Source organism: Alligator sinensis, unplaced genomic scaffold, assembly GCF_000455745.1.
Source record: "Alligator sinensis unplaced genomic scaffold, ASM45574v1 scaffold1201_1, whole genome shotgun sequence".
Lineage (NCBI taxonomy): Eukaryota > Metazoa > Chordata > Crocodylia > Alligatoridae > Alligator > Alligator sinensis.
This window is the reverse complement of record NW_005842690.1, coordinates 408,086-425,667: the sequence shown is the minus strand read 5'-3', so window position 1 is coordinate 425,667 and position 17,582 is coordinate 408,086. Positions and strand designations below refer to the sequence as shown.

The following is a 17,582-nucleotide window of genomic DNA, read 5'->3' as shown; positions in this document are numbered from 1 at the left end:
CCTACTGCAGCCTGGTCAGGTACCTGTTCCTAGCCCTGCTCCTGCACGGTGAGTGTCTGCACTGCGGCGGGAAGGAGAGAGCGCGCTGCCTCTGCTCAGCTAAGGACCTGCGCTGGGCACGGATGGAGCAGAGCCTGGCTGCCTTAAGGGGAGGCTGGAGGAGTTCACGACTCCCCGGCTTGGCCTGATGGAGCTCATCTCGAGTTGGGAGGGAGCAGAGGTGTCTTATGCAGGGCTTTTGGGAATCCCCCCACTCCACAGTCTCCCTCCGCATGCGGGGAGATTGGTCAGATGTGGAAGGTGCAACCCTCCACTGTCAGGCTTGCAGCCGCTGCTCCACAGGGCTGGGAAAACGTTGGGAGGTTAGAAAGGGCCACTGGGAGCTCAGTTAAGGGAACAAGTTGCGCCCACGTTGATGCCAGCACTTCTTGGAAGAGGGGCTTTGGTCCACATGAAACGTCCCGCTCTCATCTGTTCAAAGCAGAGGGGGTCCTAAATACACGGGGACTTCCTTCGCTTTGGCGTCAACCCTTATTGTTCAGTGATACGCGCTACCAGACCTTTGGGGTAAAGTGTGGAACAGCAGTGATTGTCCGGGAAGTGCCCTGCTGTTTGCCTACCAACAACTTGTTGACTGTGTCACTATCTATGTGGCACTGCCTGCAGTTTGGGATGCTACTTTAAGAGCCTCTCTGCAAAATCCTGACTGCAAGGAAGTCCACGGGAGCTTTGTCAGAGAGGTCAACAAGGCCAGAATGCCATTCTTAAGCAATCACTGGACATGGATGTATAGAGGGGTTTATCTGCAAAATTACTGGGTACTAAAGCATGGGGTTTAGGGCTCATGATAATAATTTGATTTAAATTACTGAGGATCTTTATACCCCCTTAGTTTAAAATATGCCAAATTCTGCTTTGAGACAGCTTCAACATAGCATTGGACAAAGACATCTTCTGAAAAAAAGCTGTTATGGGAACAGGCATATTTTAAGTTACGCAAGCCAAACTTTTCAAACTTGGGTGCAACAAGTTGGTCATGTACAGTCAGACCTAGTTTACCATAGTGGTAAGCACCACATCTCCAGTTTTCTTCATTCTTCATCTGGAAATCAGCTTCATTAGGTGCTTAAATATGGATTTACATACCTAATGTTATTTAAGACATTGGGCAAGATCTGATTCTGAATGAATACCTCAGCCTGCTACATCATCCTTTGAGAAGTGGACTTAATACTGAGGTATTCTTCAGCATCCAGTCTTTTTCAGTAGAATTTCTCAGGGCCCAAAATAGTAAAATTAGTAACCTCAGCTGACTCAATCTTAGTGTTGGCAGCAGATATGAGAACATTTGTCTCCGTAAGATGGTCCCCTGGGAGCAGGGATTGTCTTTCTCTATGTTTGTACAGTACTAAGCACACAGATGGTGCTCAATAAATAATAAAGATCATAGGCTTGGAGTGTGTGTTTTGTTTTGGGGGTTGGAGAAAGAGTGCATGCTTGCTAACCAGAAGGGGTTTTACGTACCTCTCACAACTCAGCTACAAATATATAGACTGTATAAAAGTGTCTAGTTGAGCCAGACTTGCCTGGACACCAAGGTGTACTTTAAAACTCTGTGATCTGGGAATCAGAAAGTCAAAATGGAAGGTCTGAAGTTAGAGGGTAAAAAGAGAAGGTATAATTATAGGGTTAGACTCCCAGGCTCATCTGCTTGGAATTACAAATTACATAGTTTTAAACTTTAGCTGAAATGGGAAGCAAATCAGGGCCAACAATCAGATCAAAACAGCAGTTTTCAAAAGAAGATGAAATAGGAAACCAACAATTTTTTTTCCATGTGCAGCCATATTGCATCAAACAAATATTCCCAATCAAACACTTTTGAGGAAAAAAATAACTTTAAAACTTGTATGTGAATGTGCACGTATCAGTAATGTGTGGACCGGAGCTATCTTGTGGAAAACTATTGCCCCCTTGGGCTGAGATAGTGATATAATGCCTTAAGATGTAGACCCTGCTCACAATTAATCTATCTCCAGTATATGTTGGGTTATTATCTTTAAAACATGTCTTTTCTCTACAATGCATTTGCACAGTCTGCTTTAGCTTATCCTGCAGTCATTATAACCATCTCTCAGTCAATAGCTAGCCAGGCAATAGCTGACAGTAATTACCAATCAACATAGAGGATGAGTGTACCAAGCCCTTTGAGACCATGTGACTGTCTCTCAGTCTACTGTATTGCGCTTGGCAACCCAAGGGTAAATGAAATGTGTCTGGAAATAAAATGTAAATACACTTGCTTTCCATTTTTGATTCAATGTAAAATACAAGACTCAAGCTCATACTTTCATTGCAGCAAGAAATGTCTCTTTTCATATCACCGAGTTATTGTTTTGGAAAACTTGAATTCATTAGTCAAAGTAAAACCTGTAGAATGTCAAAAGAGGTTTGCAGCTGGAAGTTGTCCATTATCACTGTTTTCTTTGCTTATACAAAAAGCCACATAAGTTTCAGATGTCAAATGCTTAAATCATTCAACTCCAGAAAACTTGATTAATATGAGCTACAGTAAAGTGGATACAAAGCAAATTGGCTAATTTCTTTTGCAAATGTAAACTTTTTTACCATTAAAGATGCTGTGAAGAGCCCTAACATATTTCTAAGGAAGTGACTGTTATAGTAATAAATTAGACACTTAAAATATTTAGCTTATTTTAATACTTCCACTAAAGTATTCCATTCTAATTAACCTTATGAAGTCGGGACTGTTAAGACTTTTCAGAACAGATTGTTTATGTTAAAAAAGGGGGGGAGAAAGGAACAAATCACTAAAATTTGTTGGCTATAAGTGTTTTATTGCATTCCTTGCCTCATTCCTAAAAAGATACTATAGTTTATAAGAAAAAATATACATCCACATACATAGAGATGGGCAGGGTTTTGCACTGAGGGGATGGAGTTTATGGGATGAATATAAAGATTTAGTAAACTAACTGAACATTTAGAAGGCAAATTAGAAAAATAGTTCTCTTTGTTCACTGTTTGGCATTGGAAGCCTGGAGACTGATGAATAGATGGATGGAGAGAGAAAGAAGGAGAGAAAGGAAGTGGACATTGCGGTCTATTTATTTTCAGTTACCTCTGTGTAAATCGTAAGCAATTCCACTGATCTCCTTGGACTCATGGGTGGATTTAGAGGGATGGAAAGAGCTGATGTTATATATACGTGTGTATACGGACAGTACTTTAAAACAATGATAGGCTGTGTCCATTAACATAAAAATCCCTGAAGAAAACAATAGAGAAAGATTATTTCAAGTATTTAATAAAATTACTAATGCAAAATTTTAACAACACTGATGGGTCTGTACTTACTGTGCATAGATCACACAATTAGATTGTTTAGTACAGGATTTGTCCTCCAGTCTTTACTCAAACAAAACTCCCATATAGTTCAGCATTGGCCCCCTATTTTGTATGTGGTATAAAATAGATGACTGTAGTCTGCAATACAGAATACTGCAGATGGCTGTGATATAGAACAGATGTTTTCTTCAAAGAGGTCAAACCAAACTACTTCATGTATTGTATTGCACTTTGGTTCAATCCTGCTTCCACTGGAGTCAGTGACAAAGCTCTCGTTGACTTTAGTGGAAGCAGACTTTAGCCTAGAGTGGTTCACAGGAATACACATTGGATGTGCCACAATTTTTTTTGTCACTTAGTGACGGTGATCCATTCTAGGGCAACATTTAATTAAGCATTACAGAGTTTGCTGCTTTATAAAACGTCTTAATTCATTTGATATTAAACTATAGAATGGAGTTCACTCAGGGCTTTAGGATTGGAAATCTACAGTTGAGTCATTTAACTCAGTTTAAGTTATTTATTTTTGTATGTGTAATAGAATCATAGAAAATTAGGATTGGAAGGGACCTCAGGAGGTCATCTAGTCCAATCTTCTGCTCAAAGCAGGACCATCCCCAACTAGATCATTCCAGCCAGGGCTTTGTCAAGCTGGGCCGTAAAAACCTCCAAGGATGGAGCTTCCACCACCTCTCTAGGTAACCCATTCCAGTGCTCCACCACCCTCCTAGTGAGAAAGTTTTTCCTAATATCCATTCTAAACTTCCCTTGCTGCAACTGGAGACCGTTATTCCTTGTTCTGTCATCTGCCACCACTGAGAACAATGGTGGTGTTATAATAATCACATAGGCCTTTTGGTAAACGTTGGCTGATAAGTGTCATTAAAGGGCAGGTACTATCAAGGGGCTCCTCATGATATTTAAAGTCTTTGGTTATACACTATTTTATAATATTACTTTGAAAGCATAACCACAAGTCTGTCTCCTTACCAAAATCATTCTTTCTTCCACAGTGCTTTCAGATTTTCTTGCTACTGTGAGGTAGCTCAGGAAAAGTGCAGGGTCTGGGAACAGGAATTCTGTTTTTAAAAAAGAGAGCACAAATGCATTGATTTAAAAACTAGAGACAAAATGTTTCAATAGATTAATTCATCATCCAGACTGATGGACCAAATTTTCAAATTCTTACTAAGAATTTGTAAGAGCCTACAAATTCAGGCCAGGTCAGCCCCACCCATGTGACAGATCAAGCCTCGCTGGGCCAGCCCCATGCATCAAACTGGACCCCAGCTGGGCTGGCCACATGCACCAGATCAGGCACCAGCCTGGTATACCAGACCCACAGATTGGATCTGGCCTGTGAACCAGCCCAGGGGATCAAAAGGTTGGGCACCACTGCTCTGCTTTACAGTGCCGAATGAATGGATTGAAATAGTCAATGAGATTGTTCTGCACTTCCTAAGAGATTTCTCAGAACATTTCAGAACTGGGCAGTAAGGGTGTAATAATTTGAGTCATAAAACCACAGTGAGAGTCAGTTTTTAATGAGTTTCTTTGTTAGATTTTAAAATATTTGTATTTTGTATCTCCTCAGTATCTTTACCATTGTAAAATGATTATTTGCCTCCTTTCAACTACAGGTCAAATCTATACCTAAAGAACATGTACATACAAGAAAGGCAATAGACACATATTAACAAAAGGGCACATCATCATCTTCTACTTTTATAAAACTCAGACTTCTCTACCCTAACCCCTTTGGGTGTTTATACACGTGCTCCAGGAGTTGGGGGGGGGCTTTAATTAGAGCAGCTCTAAGAGCCGCTCTAATTAAAGCACCCAGAGTGTCACCTGTATCAGTGTCACCACATCAGGCCTGTATATCTTTTGAAAAATGGTAGTGGGGGCAGTTTAACTAAAACTCATCAAACAAGCTTTAGTTAAAGTGCCCCGCCACCATTTTTCCAGTGCAGGGATGCTGATAGATGTGATGCTGGAGTGTGCTGGAGCGCTGTAATTACAGCATGTCAGAGCAGCCTCTCTGCACATGTTTAGGCGCCTTTTGTATGTAATGCCTCTCTTGATGAAAGCCCGTTGACATTTAAAGGATAACAGTGGGAAAAATACTGGTAAACTCAGAAACATCTATTTGGTAACAGGACATTACAATCTCCCTTGTAATTATAAAAGTTTGCACTGCAGTTAAAAGCGATCATAGAGGTTATCTAACATTTTCTCACATCAAGAGATAACTTACCCCTAATATATTTTATTTAATGTGCTGGGCAATTGACTAGATAAATAAAACTGCATAATCTAGTTAATTACTCTTTATCCATTGGAAATTCTTAACACTTCAGACAAGTTCCAACTTGAAAATAACTTGCTGTAGAAATAAAGTGCTAGTATTCCCAAAACAGATTGTAAATCTCATAAATGTTACACTTGGGCTTCAGTGTGAAATTGGTTGCTTCAGGTATGGGCTAATATAGAACTAGTTTGGATTCTTTGGGGAAGAATTTAGCTGTATCAGACCATCCCACACTAGACTTAAGTTTGGGAGTTTTTCAGTCAAGGGTTTTGATTCAGATCATTCCAAACCTATTGACTCAAACTTTGCTACTAGCTAAATTGATTTAAATCTTTTGAAATTGATGTTGCATTGGAAGAGGTATTCTGATGTAAACTGGTATAAGTAAGATCAGAATTTGAATCCGAAGCTTAGGTACAGAATTTGAGTTCAGGTCCTGTTTTACTAGCTATTTTTGTTGTTTTGGACATTACTTTCATGTTAATTTAAATGAAGTTGAATATTTTATATTACAATTCAATACCTTCTACAGAATTGTTCATAAAGAACTTTTTTATAGCAGCCTTTTGAACTAATACTGGTAACCAGATGAATATACTGCCAACACACAATACTTTTTAAATTCTTAATTGTTTGCAATACTCTCTAAGGGCTTGAAAATAATTCTCTTGCCCTGCTTATTTTAATTTAGAGAACACTAATATTTTCCTCTTTTGCATTTCTGATGGAGCTGAAATAATTATGGCTTTCTCAGTTTACTTTTTGACTTACTGTTTTGTTTTTACATCAGTTTGATGAATGGTGCCATTTCTGTGAATTGTATTCATTAAGTAACTGAAACTGCAAAGCCAACACAAGGTTTCACAACATTACCTAAGTGTCATATTTAAAGAGTGGTTTTTGTTTGAGTTGTTCTTACAAATTTCTCAGCAATAGAGTAGTGGCTATTTTGGGGGGGTATGAGATTCAGAAGAAATTCCCTACTAAATTATAAGAAATTTAAATTTAGAGCTATTTTTAAAGTATTAGTGTTTTCTTACCACAGACACACTAGGCACATCTACACGTGCAATTAATGCAGCTGAATAAACTCCGATGCAGTGTGCACCAGAGTTTATTGCTCCCGGGTGCTACATCTTCATGTGCGCCCCGGACTGCAGTATGTTGAGTTGGGTTGGAACAGCCCTGGCTGGCAGGGCCCAGGGGGTCAGCCTGCCAGCCCAGGGCTGCTCCAACCCAGCTAAACATGCTGGGGAGGGGCTGGCTGGGGCACGAGGGTATTCCAGTGCAGGGCTAGCTGGCAGGCAGACCCCGCACTAAACCATCCTCGTGCTCCAGCCAGCCCCGTCAGCATCTACATGTGCATTGCAGTGGAGTAAATAACTCCGTCATAGGATAGTACTTGCATCTGGCAGTACTATCCTATGGCGGAGACTGACGTTTTACTGCGAAGCTATTTAGTCAGCTCCGCAATAGATATCTCATGCCTACTGTGTAACTAAGGAAACCTGTTTGCTTTTGCTGTTGAGAATAGTCCATTTAGAGCCCCTTGAATAAAAGCAAATATTCCAAGTATGTTGCAAGTATGTTTGGGCAGAACTTGTTTTTGGAAGTGGGCTTTTAAATTAACTTTTGTTTTTTCTCTACCCATTTCACAAAAGCAGAGTTAACCCTGAGGATGTTAACATCTTTGTATTATCTATCAGCCAAGTGAATATTCAAATGCTGATGTCATAAACTGGATGAGGTCCCAATCCAGCTAAACATTTCAGCATGGGCTGCAGGTAGAGAAGAGGGACGGCATTCTGCGTCAGATCATCCCCTCATGCATAAATAGCCCTCAGAGTAGGACTTTTATCCTGAACATGTCCATTCATCTTCAGTCAACTGACAGCAGCTAGGTATTAGAATGAAGATGCTACTGTTTTACTCAGGAAGCACAACTATATTAAAGAAACAACGTAATTGTTTACCCCGCCACTGACTGATGATATCACGAGGCAGAATTTGGGACAGACACCCAAAAGAGGACAATGCATACAAGTATTTACCTGATCTTCAAGGGACTTAAAGGCAATTATGATCTCCCACCTAGATGCATATGTTAGCACTAGGTACAGACACAGATGGGGAAAAAAAAACACAGGCACTGACAGTCTTATTCAGTGGTGCAAGCGTCTGTGCTAATTAAATATTTGTCTGCCTTGCCTAGTAACACACGTTACAAAGTATATCCAGGTGGTAAAGATATAGGTCAGGTAGGAAAATTTTATTCTCACTGCATTATTCATGGGCCATCAAACATCCTAGTACTGTGTCTATATTTCAACAACAATCTGATTTGGTCTAGTATGTATGGTTTCCCACATATATCTCACTCTCTGGAGCCTGCATTGTGTCCCTCTGCCTGTGTTGATTACCTAGCCTTGTTGCAGCCCTCATTTATCATGGTTTGGTGGGCTCCAGCTCATCAGAACATTTCCTCCTGGCACATAAATCTCTATGGCTACAGATTCGAGCTTTCCCTGAATCCCTTCGTTACCCTGATTACAGTCGGTTGTATACAGAACCACATATACTCAGCCTCTGGCCACAGATGATGGGATAAAGCAAGAAGCATTACAACTTGTTTACAAAGTTAAGGGGAAAAAAACATCTGTAATATCATATATAGTTTGATTCATTTGCAGAGATGCCTTATTTTTTACTATTTCCTCTAGGGTTTTTGAATATTTAATGGGGCTATTATATGCTATCCTTTGGTCTGTACATATGCAAGCTTCTACCCTCTCTTTCCCACTTAGAAATGGAGTTTGGCTCAGTGCAGTTAAAATGCATAATTATGTTTAAATGGACACATGATTCCTTAATCAGACACAACTATGTTTCTGAATTTCATGACATGAAGGAGGGAAGGGTGGCTGCTTGAAAAGCATAATAAATGTACAGATGTGGCATTCCAAATCTCCTCCTGGTGGGAGATTACAAATACTTACTGACCAAGTGGGAATGTAAGTTGTCAAAAGGCTTTTTAACATGAGGTTGTATGTTTTTTGAAACAATCTGCAAAGACAGAAGTCTGTGGTTAAGCATTCAGGGAAGAAAATGAGCCAGCACTGCTAGCTGGCTGGTAGGGGAAGTGGGGTTCAGCCCCTCAGGCAGTCAAACTGAGCCTAAATCAACTGATTAGTGTTTTGAAACACTGTGGGGGCGGAAAAAGCTTGGGTAATTAATTCATTTTAAAATTGTATGCTTAAAAGAGTTATGGACCTTTGAATGTGTAGGATTTTAGGCATGGGGTAGTATACAGTAGGCAAATAAACAAACGTTATGCCACAAATTTTGATTCTTAATAACAGACTATTATTAATATGTCCAGCCACAACTGGTTGAACTCGTTTTTCTGGCAATGCAAAGGCAACCCTGTAACCAGAGTAATCAGAAAACCAGGCCGGCCTACATTTTCAATAGTAAGTAATAATTTTGGGAGCGTAAGGTGAGATGCCTTAAAAAAGCTTGACTTTCAGAAAATACTGAATATGTATCTTTTGCAAATCAATTTCTTTACAGCATCTTAAGTTGAGGGCTCAAGTACTGAGATGCCCAAAAAACATTAATCATTGTTAAATCTTTCCTACTACAACCTACAAAATAGGAATAAAAAAAATCACATGTAATTAGTAGAGTTGCATTCACTAATATTTGTAAAATCTTCAAGATCCTTCATTGGAAGTTGCTTTAGTATTTGTATTATTTGTAATTATCCTTAAGTTTTTCTACAGAACAAACCCCTGAATATCTTTAGTTAGCAATTATCATTTTATGGATAAATCCCTTTCTTCCATTTTGACTTCTTTTTTTTAAAACAAAGTCCACTTCTTCCTGGGGCTAACAAAGTTGCTCCCTGCTGATGGGGGATGTGGTGAATATACAGAACAAACGAATGACATTGTTTTTTTCAGGTGATATGAGAAATGAATGTATGACATCTAATAGTGAATAATGCTGAAATTCAACAGCCACAGCTCTGCCAAATGTTATTTACGTGAGACCAGATCCAATACAGAATTTAGGCAATTTAAAAGTTAGACACCATAATGCCTAACCTAGGTCCCTGCGTACCCAAATGGAATGTAGAGCCCTGTACTAGGCTCTCTAGCTAGTGCTTGAGGAGAGGTAGACGCCCCAAAATGGGATACAAAAAAGAGAGCATGCTAAGCAGGGAGCCATCAACAAAAGGAAGCAATGAAGACAGGGGCTAGTCCTTAATCCCACCCATCCTCTGAATTCAGGTGCCTTTGAATGATACCTCCTTTTAACTTGCATCTGTTTCATGCAAAATTCAGAAACAGTGTTGGGAGCAGGGACTGGAACCCAGGAATTCTTCTCCCAGGTGAGAATCTCCTTAGGCTAAAGAGAAAATTGAACCTAGGTTTCCTGCTCTAACCGCTAAGCTATTCTATAAAAGGGGGTCCATTAGCACCACCTTTTCCTCCACTGATTGTCTTAAAAGAGAGCAGTGGCTGCTCTTATTGGTGAATGACAGACATACTCTGAGAATGACAACCATGTCAAGGTGCCTCAAGGGACTCAGACCAACTTTGTAGATCAGATTGAGCTTATGGAACAAGGGGTTCAACCCTGTTAAAACACAGGTGCTTCTGAACAGGTCCAGGAGCAGAACTTTTAGGGAACGTTAAAATCCCAAACTGAAGCACCGATAGAGTTCAGTTGCCTCTAGGGTTAGGTGGCAACTAAGCAGAGGTTTTCAGCATCACAGTTTTGGATTTAGGCACTATAATTCTGTCTCATTCTACCAGGAGGTGACCATGTTCTTTTTCAGATCTCACCTGTGTATTTCCTACCTTCACATAGTTTTAAATTGTGTTTTATTAGCATAGTTAGTAATATGAGGTTAATTTCAGGAGCATGGCTTTTAGCCAGAATCAATAATAATAATAATAATAATAATAATAAATGAATATGAGGTTAATAATAGGGAATATTTCTTTTAATAACATAAACACTGGGCACATATACATGAGATATTTACTGTGGAGCTGCCTTATTAACTCTGCCATAAAACATCAGACTTTACACATACGATGCTATTAGGACAGAATAAACTAATTAACTCTCACAGGATAGTTCTTCTATTTGAAAGTACTATCCTGCTGCGGGGTTTTTTACTCCACAGCAACACCGCATGTATAGGTGCTGGAGAGGCTGGCTACGGCACTAGGGTGCTTCAGCGTGGGGACTGTCTGCTGACTACCTCCACACTGGGGAACCCCCGTGCCCCAGCTAGCACCTCTGCAGCACGATGAGCCTGGTCAGAGCAGCCCCAGGCTAGCAGGCTGACCCCTGGACTCCTGCCAGCTGCGGCTGCTCTGACCCAGTTTAACATGCTGCAGACCCAGGCACACATGACAATGTGGTGCCCAAGAGCAATAAACTCCGGCGCAAAATGCACCAGAGTTTGTTGCTCCATGGTAATAGCTGTTAGTCCTGGATATGATTTTTCTTTTGAACAGTATTTTTCTATACCTTTTACAAGATAGGAGGCCTAAATGAGCGCAAGAAGCATTCTTTTTGATACTACATATTCATTTTGTTCAATTAATTCTGTGTAGAAAGATTGCTAGCTGGTTTTGTGCGTATACATTACCAGAAACCAAAATTATTGTGTGCTCGAGATAAAATTAGCTTTTTGAAATTCCTTTTCCCCTGTAAATAAAAATAGTAAAATCCGCCTCTAATTGGCCACCTCAAACATCACAGAGGCTTCCTGTGTACAGAAGCCATGCTTTTAATATCTGTTTTCCCTTGCCTTTAAAGAGTGTCCTTTATTTGAGAGTTTATTATAGAAACATTTAAATTAGAGGAGGGCCAAAGCCACAAAGTTCATATCCGTATCTTGATACGAATTTCCCAAAGCTGCAGAGGTACTTGGCTCCAGAACTGTAGTTTGTCCCATTAGAGACAATGGGTAGATCTATATAGTATCACGTAATCCCATGCAGAGATCTGCACTAATTACAAATGACTATACTGCTTCCAGTTCCAGAATTAACATGTGGAGACTTAGCCTGTGCATTTCTGCATGGCACTGCCTTACACTGTATAGACATAACTATAAGTTCAAATCCAAATTCGTATTTCAGGGATGTTCGAATTCAGAATTTTGGTTCTGGTTCAGCTGTCATTATACCATGTGCAAACTATTCAGTGGATCTGTAATGGGTTAGCAAAGAGAGACTGTTCCCAATTTTTCTTTTCAAATGAGATAAGTAATGTAAAAATGCTGTCCTATATGCATAATAATTATGAGTGAGAGTGAGCGGCATACTGTGAGGAGATCCTCAGCCTGATTTATACCATGTGTCTCAGTCTCTCTCACCAGAATCCCACAATAACTCATACCTTTATTTTACAGGGCTGGGAGAGGGTTCTGCTCTTCTTCATCCAGACAGCAGATCCCATCCTCGATCATTAGAGAAGAGCCCATGGAGGGCTTTCAAAGAATCACAGTGTCATCATATGCTGAAACATCTTCATAATGGGGCCCGAATCACTGTACAGATGCCTCCCAATATTGAAGGGCACTGGGTTTCTACTGGGTAAGCAAAAAGAAAAAGAGATTGTTTGAATTACATAGGGAAACATGCACACTCTTAAAAGAAAACACTGTTTTATAGAGACGTGCCAAAGGCTTTCAGGGTACACCAGAATGGTACCTTGTTATACACCACTCTGTCATCTGCAGTTTGAAATGCAACAGACAATATATTTTTAATTTGATTTTACTAAGTAAGGAAACAAAATATTGTTAAACCTTTCTCATTACAAAGAATACACTGTATTACAGTCAACTACATAACAGTAGATCGGGTGAATAGATCTTTATTTTCTGAGCTTTCTGTACACATTGTTTCATTAGTAAATGAAATTAAGAAACTGTGCTAACCCAGCCCAAGTATGCATAAGTACTTATCTGAATATCATAACATTCCATCAGTCTTTTCTCCAAATTTACTACACAAAAAAGAAAATATTAATTTAATGGGCTGCCATTGCTTCTAAAGAACTACTTAAATGGTGACCCTAAAACAAAAAAGAATATATGAACCAAAATATTTTCTTTAAAAATATCAAAAATTAAATATTCTAATGAATGTGATCACAATTAAGCTTAGTTTTAAACCATCCAATGAATAAATGGTTGATAAATGAACTCCCACCTGTTACTTTACCCAAGGAGTAATTATTCATAAAGCTAGGCATTTTTTTATCCATGTAAAACAGTATTAACTAAGTAAAGAACAGAAGAGATCACTGTTATTCCAACAGGGCAAGTGAGAGAGAGGAATGGTTTGTCACAGGTTGGTGGGATAACTCAAGTTTAGTTCCCATGTTTTGTGTGACCTTGGGCAAATTATTCAGGTCTCCTGGTATCAGAGTTCCCAATTTCTAAAACAAAGAGGGGAATACTTCCATATTACAGGGGTATTGTAAAGAGGTCAGATCCTTTATTATTTGGGGCATGTAAGTGCTTTATGTAGCTGGACTGTTTTGTGCCATAAAAAAAATAAATTGATACAGTATTAATATATTAGTAAGCACTAAAAAGCTTTAACCAATCTTATTGATTGTAGCATGATACCCTGGCAACCCCTCTAAAATATTGTTTTATTTCATTTTCGATCCTCCTACAGCTGCGAAGTTAGATCAGGCCCTGAATTTATTACAAGATCTTACAGATTCTACCACAATAACACCTTCAAAGCCTATCAGTTTTACTATGGTGGCAACCGCTGCACAAACCCTACCTACACTTTAGTTATCCGTGGTAAAATTCGCCTTCGCCAAGCATCCTGGATCATTCGAGGAGGAACTGAAGCTGACTACCAGTTACGAAACATTCAGATCATATGCCACAGTGAAGCAGTAGCTGAAAAGCTAAGTCGACTGTTAAATCGAACATGTCCTGGATTTGTACCAGCAGATAGTCCTTGGGAGCAGGATGTGAACTATGATTTGTGGAGAGAAGACAGTGGCTGTGAATGCACCAAGGCTCTGAATTTTGCCATGCATGAACTTCAGCTGATTCGAGTAGAGAAGCAGTACCTACATCACAATTTGGATCACTTAGTGGAGGAGCTATTTCTTGGAGACATCCACACTGATGCTACTCAGAGGATGTACTATCGACCTTCTAGTTACCAGCCTCCCCTTCAAAATGCGAAGGTACACACATTTATTTTTATGTTACAAGAGACAATTCCATGTCATTCCATTCTTCCGACTCAACAGGTTTATTAGACTCTACATGCAGATAATATTCTAAAATAAAAGCTAGACTGGAGATAGTGCAATCAATGTAAATATTTTAAAAATGCACAATTCATGGGCATAGGATCCCATTTATGGATGATAAATCAAATTATATTAACAGTAATGGTATCACACTGGTGCATTATGAGTTTTGATCAATAGGAGGCCAGAATAATTGAACAGGAAGTGAGAGCTGTTCTGGGAATGAAGACAGAGCCAATCACTTGAAGGAGCCATGAGAATGGCTAGAGAGGTGGTTAAAGTCTGAAAGTTAGCAACATAGAAGACAGACGATTCGGTGTGGGAGTTTGAAACAGGGAGAGGTTATAGCAGATGGGAATGTGGTAAAAAGGCAACAGCACAGCAGAAGAAAACAGAATGTTGTAAGTATGTGGAACCAGGGGAAGACTGGAAGGTAAGGGCAAGAGAGGGGCATTATGAAGGAGGAAAAAATTGCCAGACCATGTGGGTCAGGGATTCAAGCCTCAGACACATTCATTACTAGAAATGAAAAACAGGTGAATTTTGAATGAGGCTATAATTCCATTTTAGGATTCAGTTTTCAAAGGGTTCCTCTGTCACTGGGATCAAACCATACTGAGTTAAATAAAAATCACACTGGGAGTGTGTGCACTGGTGTGCTTTTGCAGTGGATCTTGTCTGCACATCTTTTATGATGACATCTCAAAGGAATGTAGCAATTGGAACCACATTTCAGATTTCAGTTGCTACTAATAGGTGCTAGACAGAGACAACTTTAGGATTATTTCCAGTGGTTGTCTCTACACATGCCCCTGACTGCACATTTGGTACTATGCAGTCATTTAACAGGTTTATTAGACTTTACACCTAGATAATATTCTAGTGCAAGTACTAAATGACTATGCAGTACCCACCGGTACTCCGCAGTCCCAGCAGTGCAGTTATTTTTAGACGCTGCGTCATTATGGCGATGTAGCATCGGCATCACACTTTGTGCCTACTGACGCTACATTGCCATAGCATCTCATGTAAATGTGCCCAGTGAATGGTGGAAACATGGTATGACAACTGGTGATTTTTTTCCCACTAAAATTGATGCAAAATTTGACCACAACATTTCAAATGTGAGATGAGACACACCATGGGAAGAGAAAAATTGGAGAATAAACAGGTAGCATTTCTACTGAGCCATAACTCTTTAATCCTCCCTATGTTGGTTCCCTTCCCCACATCCCCAGAATTCCAACGATGTGTCATCTATACCTTCAGATACTAAATGGCAGTTTAAATCCACAGCTTTCTATGGGCTTACACAAACCTTGCCATTATTTCTGTCATGCCGCCGCCTTCTTCTCGGGTAGACCCAAAACAACTCATTTTGTGCTTTCCTATAAAAACAATTCCAAAATAGTTTTTAGCAGCAGCACCAGACACACACACACACATGCGCGCGCCATTGATACACCTGAAAACAATTTTAATTTTCCCATCTCTCTGATTATCTAAAACAAATAACATTCATAGGTTTCGATTTTGGATTTGCTTTCTTTTAGCTTGTTTTGTAAGGAGGGTTTAAATCTTTGCTTTGATATGGATCCTTAGATACAACTTGTTCGACATCAGGTGCTATATGTCACATTATGCTGGCAAATTTTTTAGGTATGTTTTAGAACTCCTAGAACAAAGACAAAAAGACTGGTTTCAATATAAACAGCTGAGATTCTGGTCCTGCCCCTCCACACCTGGTTATTCTCATATTGGCAGTTATATGTTATGGTAAATATGATTACATTTCCTCTTAATGGTAACTTCAGTAGAGATTCAGTGTTAGAAAAGCTAGGTTTACTGTGTAGCTAAATGTACAGAAACAGGGTTTTGTCCACTTCTATTGTTATCTTATGACATTGTGGTCACAATTCACATGCTTGACCCCTGTGCTGCAGTAGCACTGCTGGACAGCTCACTTCTCAAATGTAGCACTCTAGTCAAGTCTCTCCATCTCAAACCATTTTGCTTGCCAGGTAAAAGAATGCAATATGTAAACTACATGACTAGAAAATTCCAATGTATGAAATGGCTATGATCTCAGAGACGCCTAACTATCATAACACATTAAAGAGAGAGATTTTTTTTTCTCCTCACTCCCAAGGTTTGCATAAAGGAGCCCATGGCACAAGTTGTTTTGTTTCTATTTGAGTGGACCACATCTGTGTATTGAAGATGAGGGCAACAACATGTCTTTTTGTAGCAGTCTTCACTTAGCCCTAGGTCAAGTGTTCCCTGTCATTATTGTGGTCACGCAGGATAGTCTGTCCACCTTATTATGTACATGAAGTTTGTATACTGAATTCACAGTCCTTTCGGCTCTGGTAGAACAGATTCTGCCCTCAAAGGCACAGGCACGCTCCCCTTGAAAGCAATGGGAGCTTACTGTGTGGTTCCAAAGCAGCATTTGGTTTTGTATGTCTATCAGAACATCCATACATGGATGATAGATGTTGGAGTTGAGAGATATATGGTAGACACTGGAGTTCAGAGCCTCCAAACATGTCAACAGGCAGGGAGTCTGAGGTGAGGGACAAACACAATGTTTAGACCAACATAATGGGCATTCAGAACTACCAGACAGGTGATGAAAGCTCCTAAGCTGGGCCAAATTCACCCATTCTAGTAGAGAATTCCGCTGAAAGCATCAGGAATAAAATTTAACCAATATAAGTTTTGGCAATTGAGGTTTGTCTTAAGGTGGCCAGTTGTTAAAGGCAGATGTTATTTGGTCCTTGTTACCTAGCAGTGAAGCATTAGTAATAGCTGCCTATTCTGAGCTGCACTGGGAGAAACTGCATAGCTCTTCTTTGATCATGGTATAATTTACCTCTGTTTACAAAAATCAGTATAAATTACCCAAGGGTATGTATTCATCTGTCTATGTCTAAAGGCTGAGTTAATGGTACTGGAATATCATTCACATAAGTATCACTGACTACAGAGAATGACAGCACTGTGCAGGAGCATATTCATTCTAAGTATTCTTGGGGTAATCAAACATCCAACGAATCAAACGAAAGAAAGCACTTGGCAATGAGAAGTAGAGCAGCAGTGTGGGCAACTGGGACAACAATGCGACTCTTGGCAAATCATTTTGCCTCTTTGTTTCTCCTCCATGCCTGGTCTGTTTGGACCACAAGTTCTTCAGGGTAAAGATTCTGTCCTTTGATGTGTTTGTACAGTGTCTAAACCCATTCTCAGTTGAAGCTTACAACTGCTACTGAAATACAAGTACTTAACAGGACCTTTGCAACTCTTCAGTGTGCAAAAAAGAGGAGTCTGAATATTTTTAGTTTATAGGTCTTGTTCATATTTTTATGAATTTTTTTGAAATGGGACGGTTGGATATGTAGATACTAGGCTTGCATTACAATGCAATCAGCAAGACAAATGTGTGTGTGTGGGTGTGCATTAGCAGACATAAAAGGCTTCTAAGAATTAATGTGTGTGTAACCATGACTTCAGTATCAACCAGTAGTTAACCTGGCTGCTGGCTGCACTGTTTGTTGAACATTGGAAGAAAAAAGATGCGTATTTT

General features: G+C 39.6%; 1 protein-coding gene across 1 annotated transcript in view; it reads left to right on the top strand.

Moving 5' to 3' along the window:
- Nucleotides 1-6: 6 nt before the first annotated feature.
- APCDD1 (APC down-regulated 1) overlaps nt 7-17,582 on the top strand; it is a 42,146-nt gene continuing 24,570 nt past the window's right edge. The window contains exons 1-3 of the mRNA XM_025215971.1: nt 7-19; nt 12,117-12,300; nt 13,396-13,927. Of these exons, the coding sequence (XP_025071756.1) occupies nt 12,221-12,300; nt 13,396-13,927 (612 nt within the window). The 5' untranslated portion in view covers nt 7-19; nt 12,117-12,220. The remainder of the gene's footprint in view (nt 20-12,116; nt 12,301-13,395; nt 13,928-17,582) is intronic.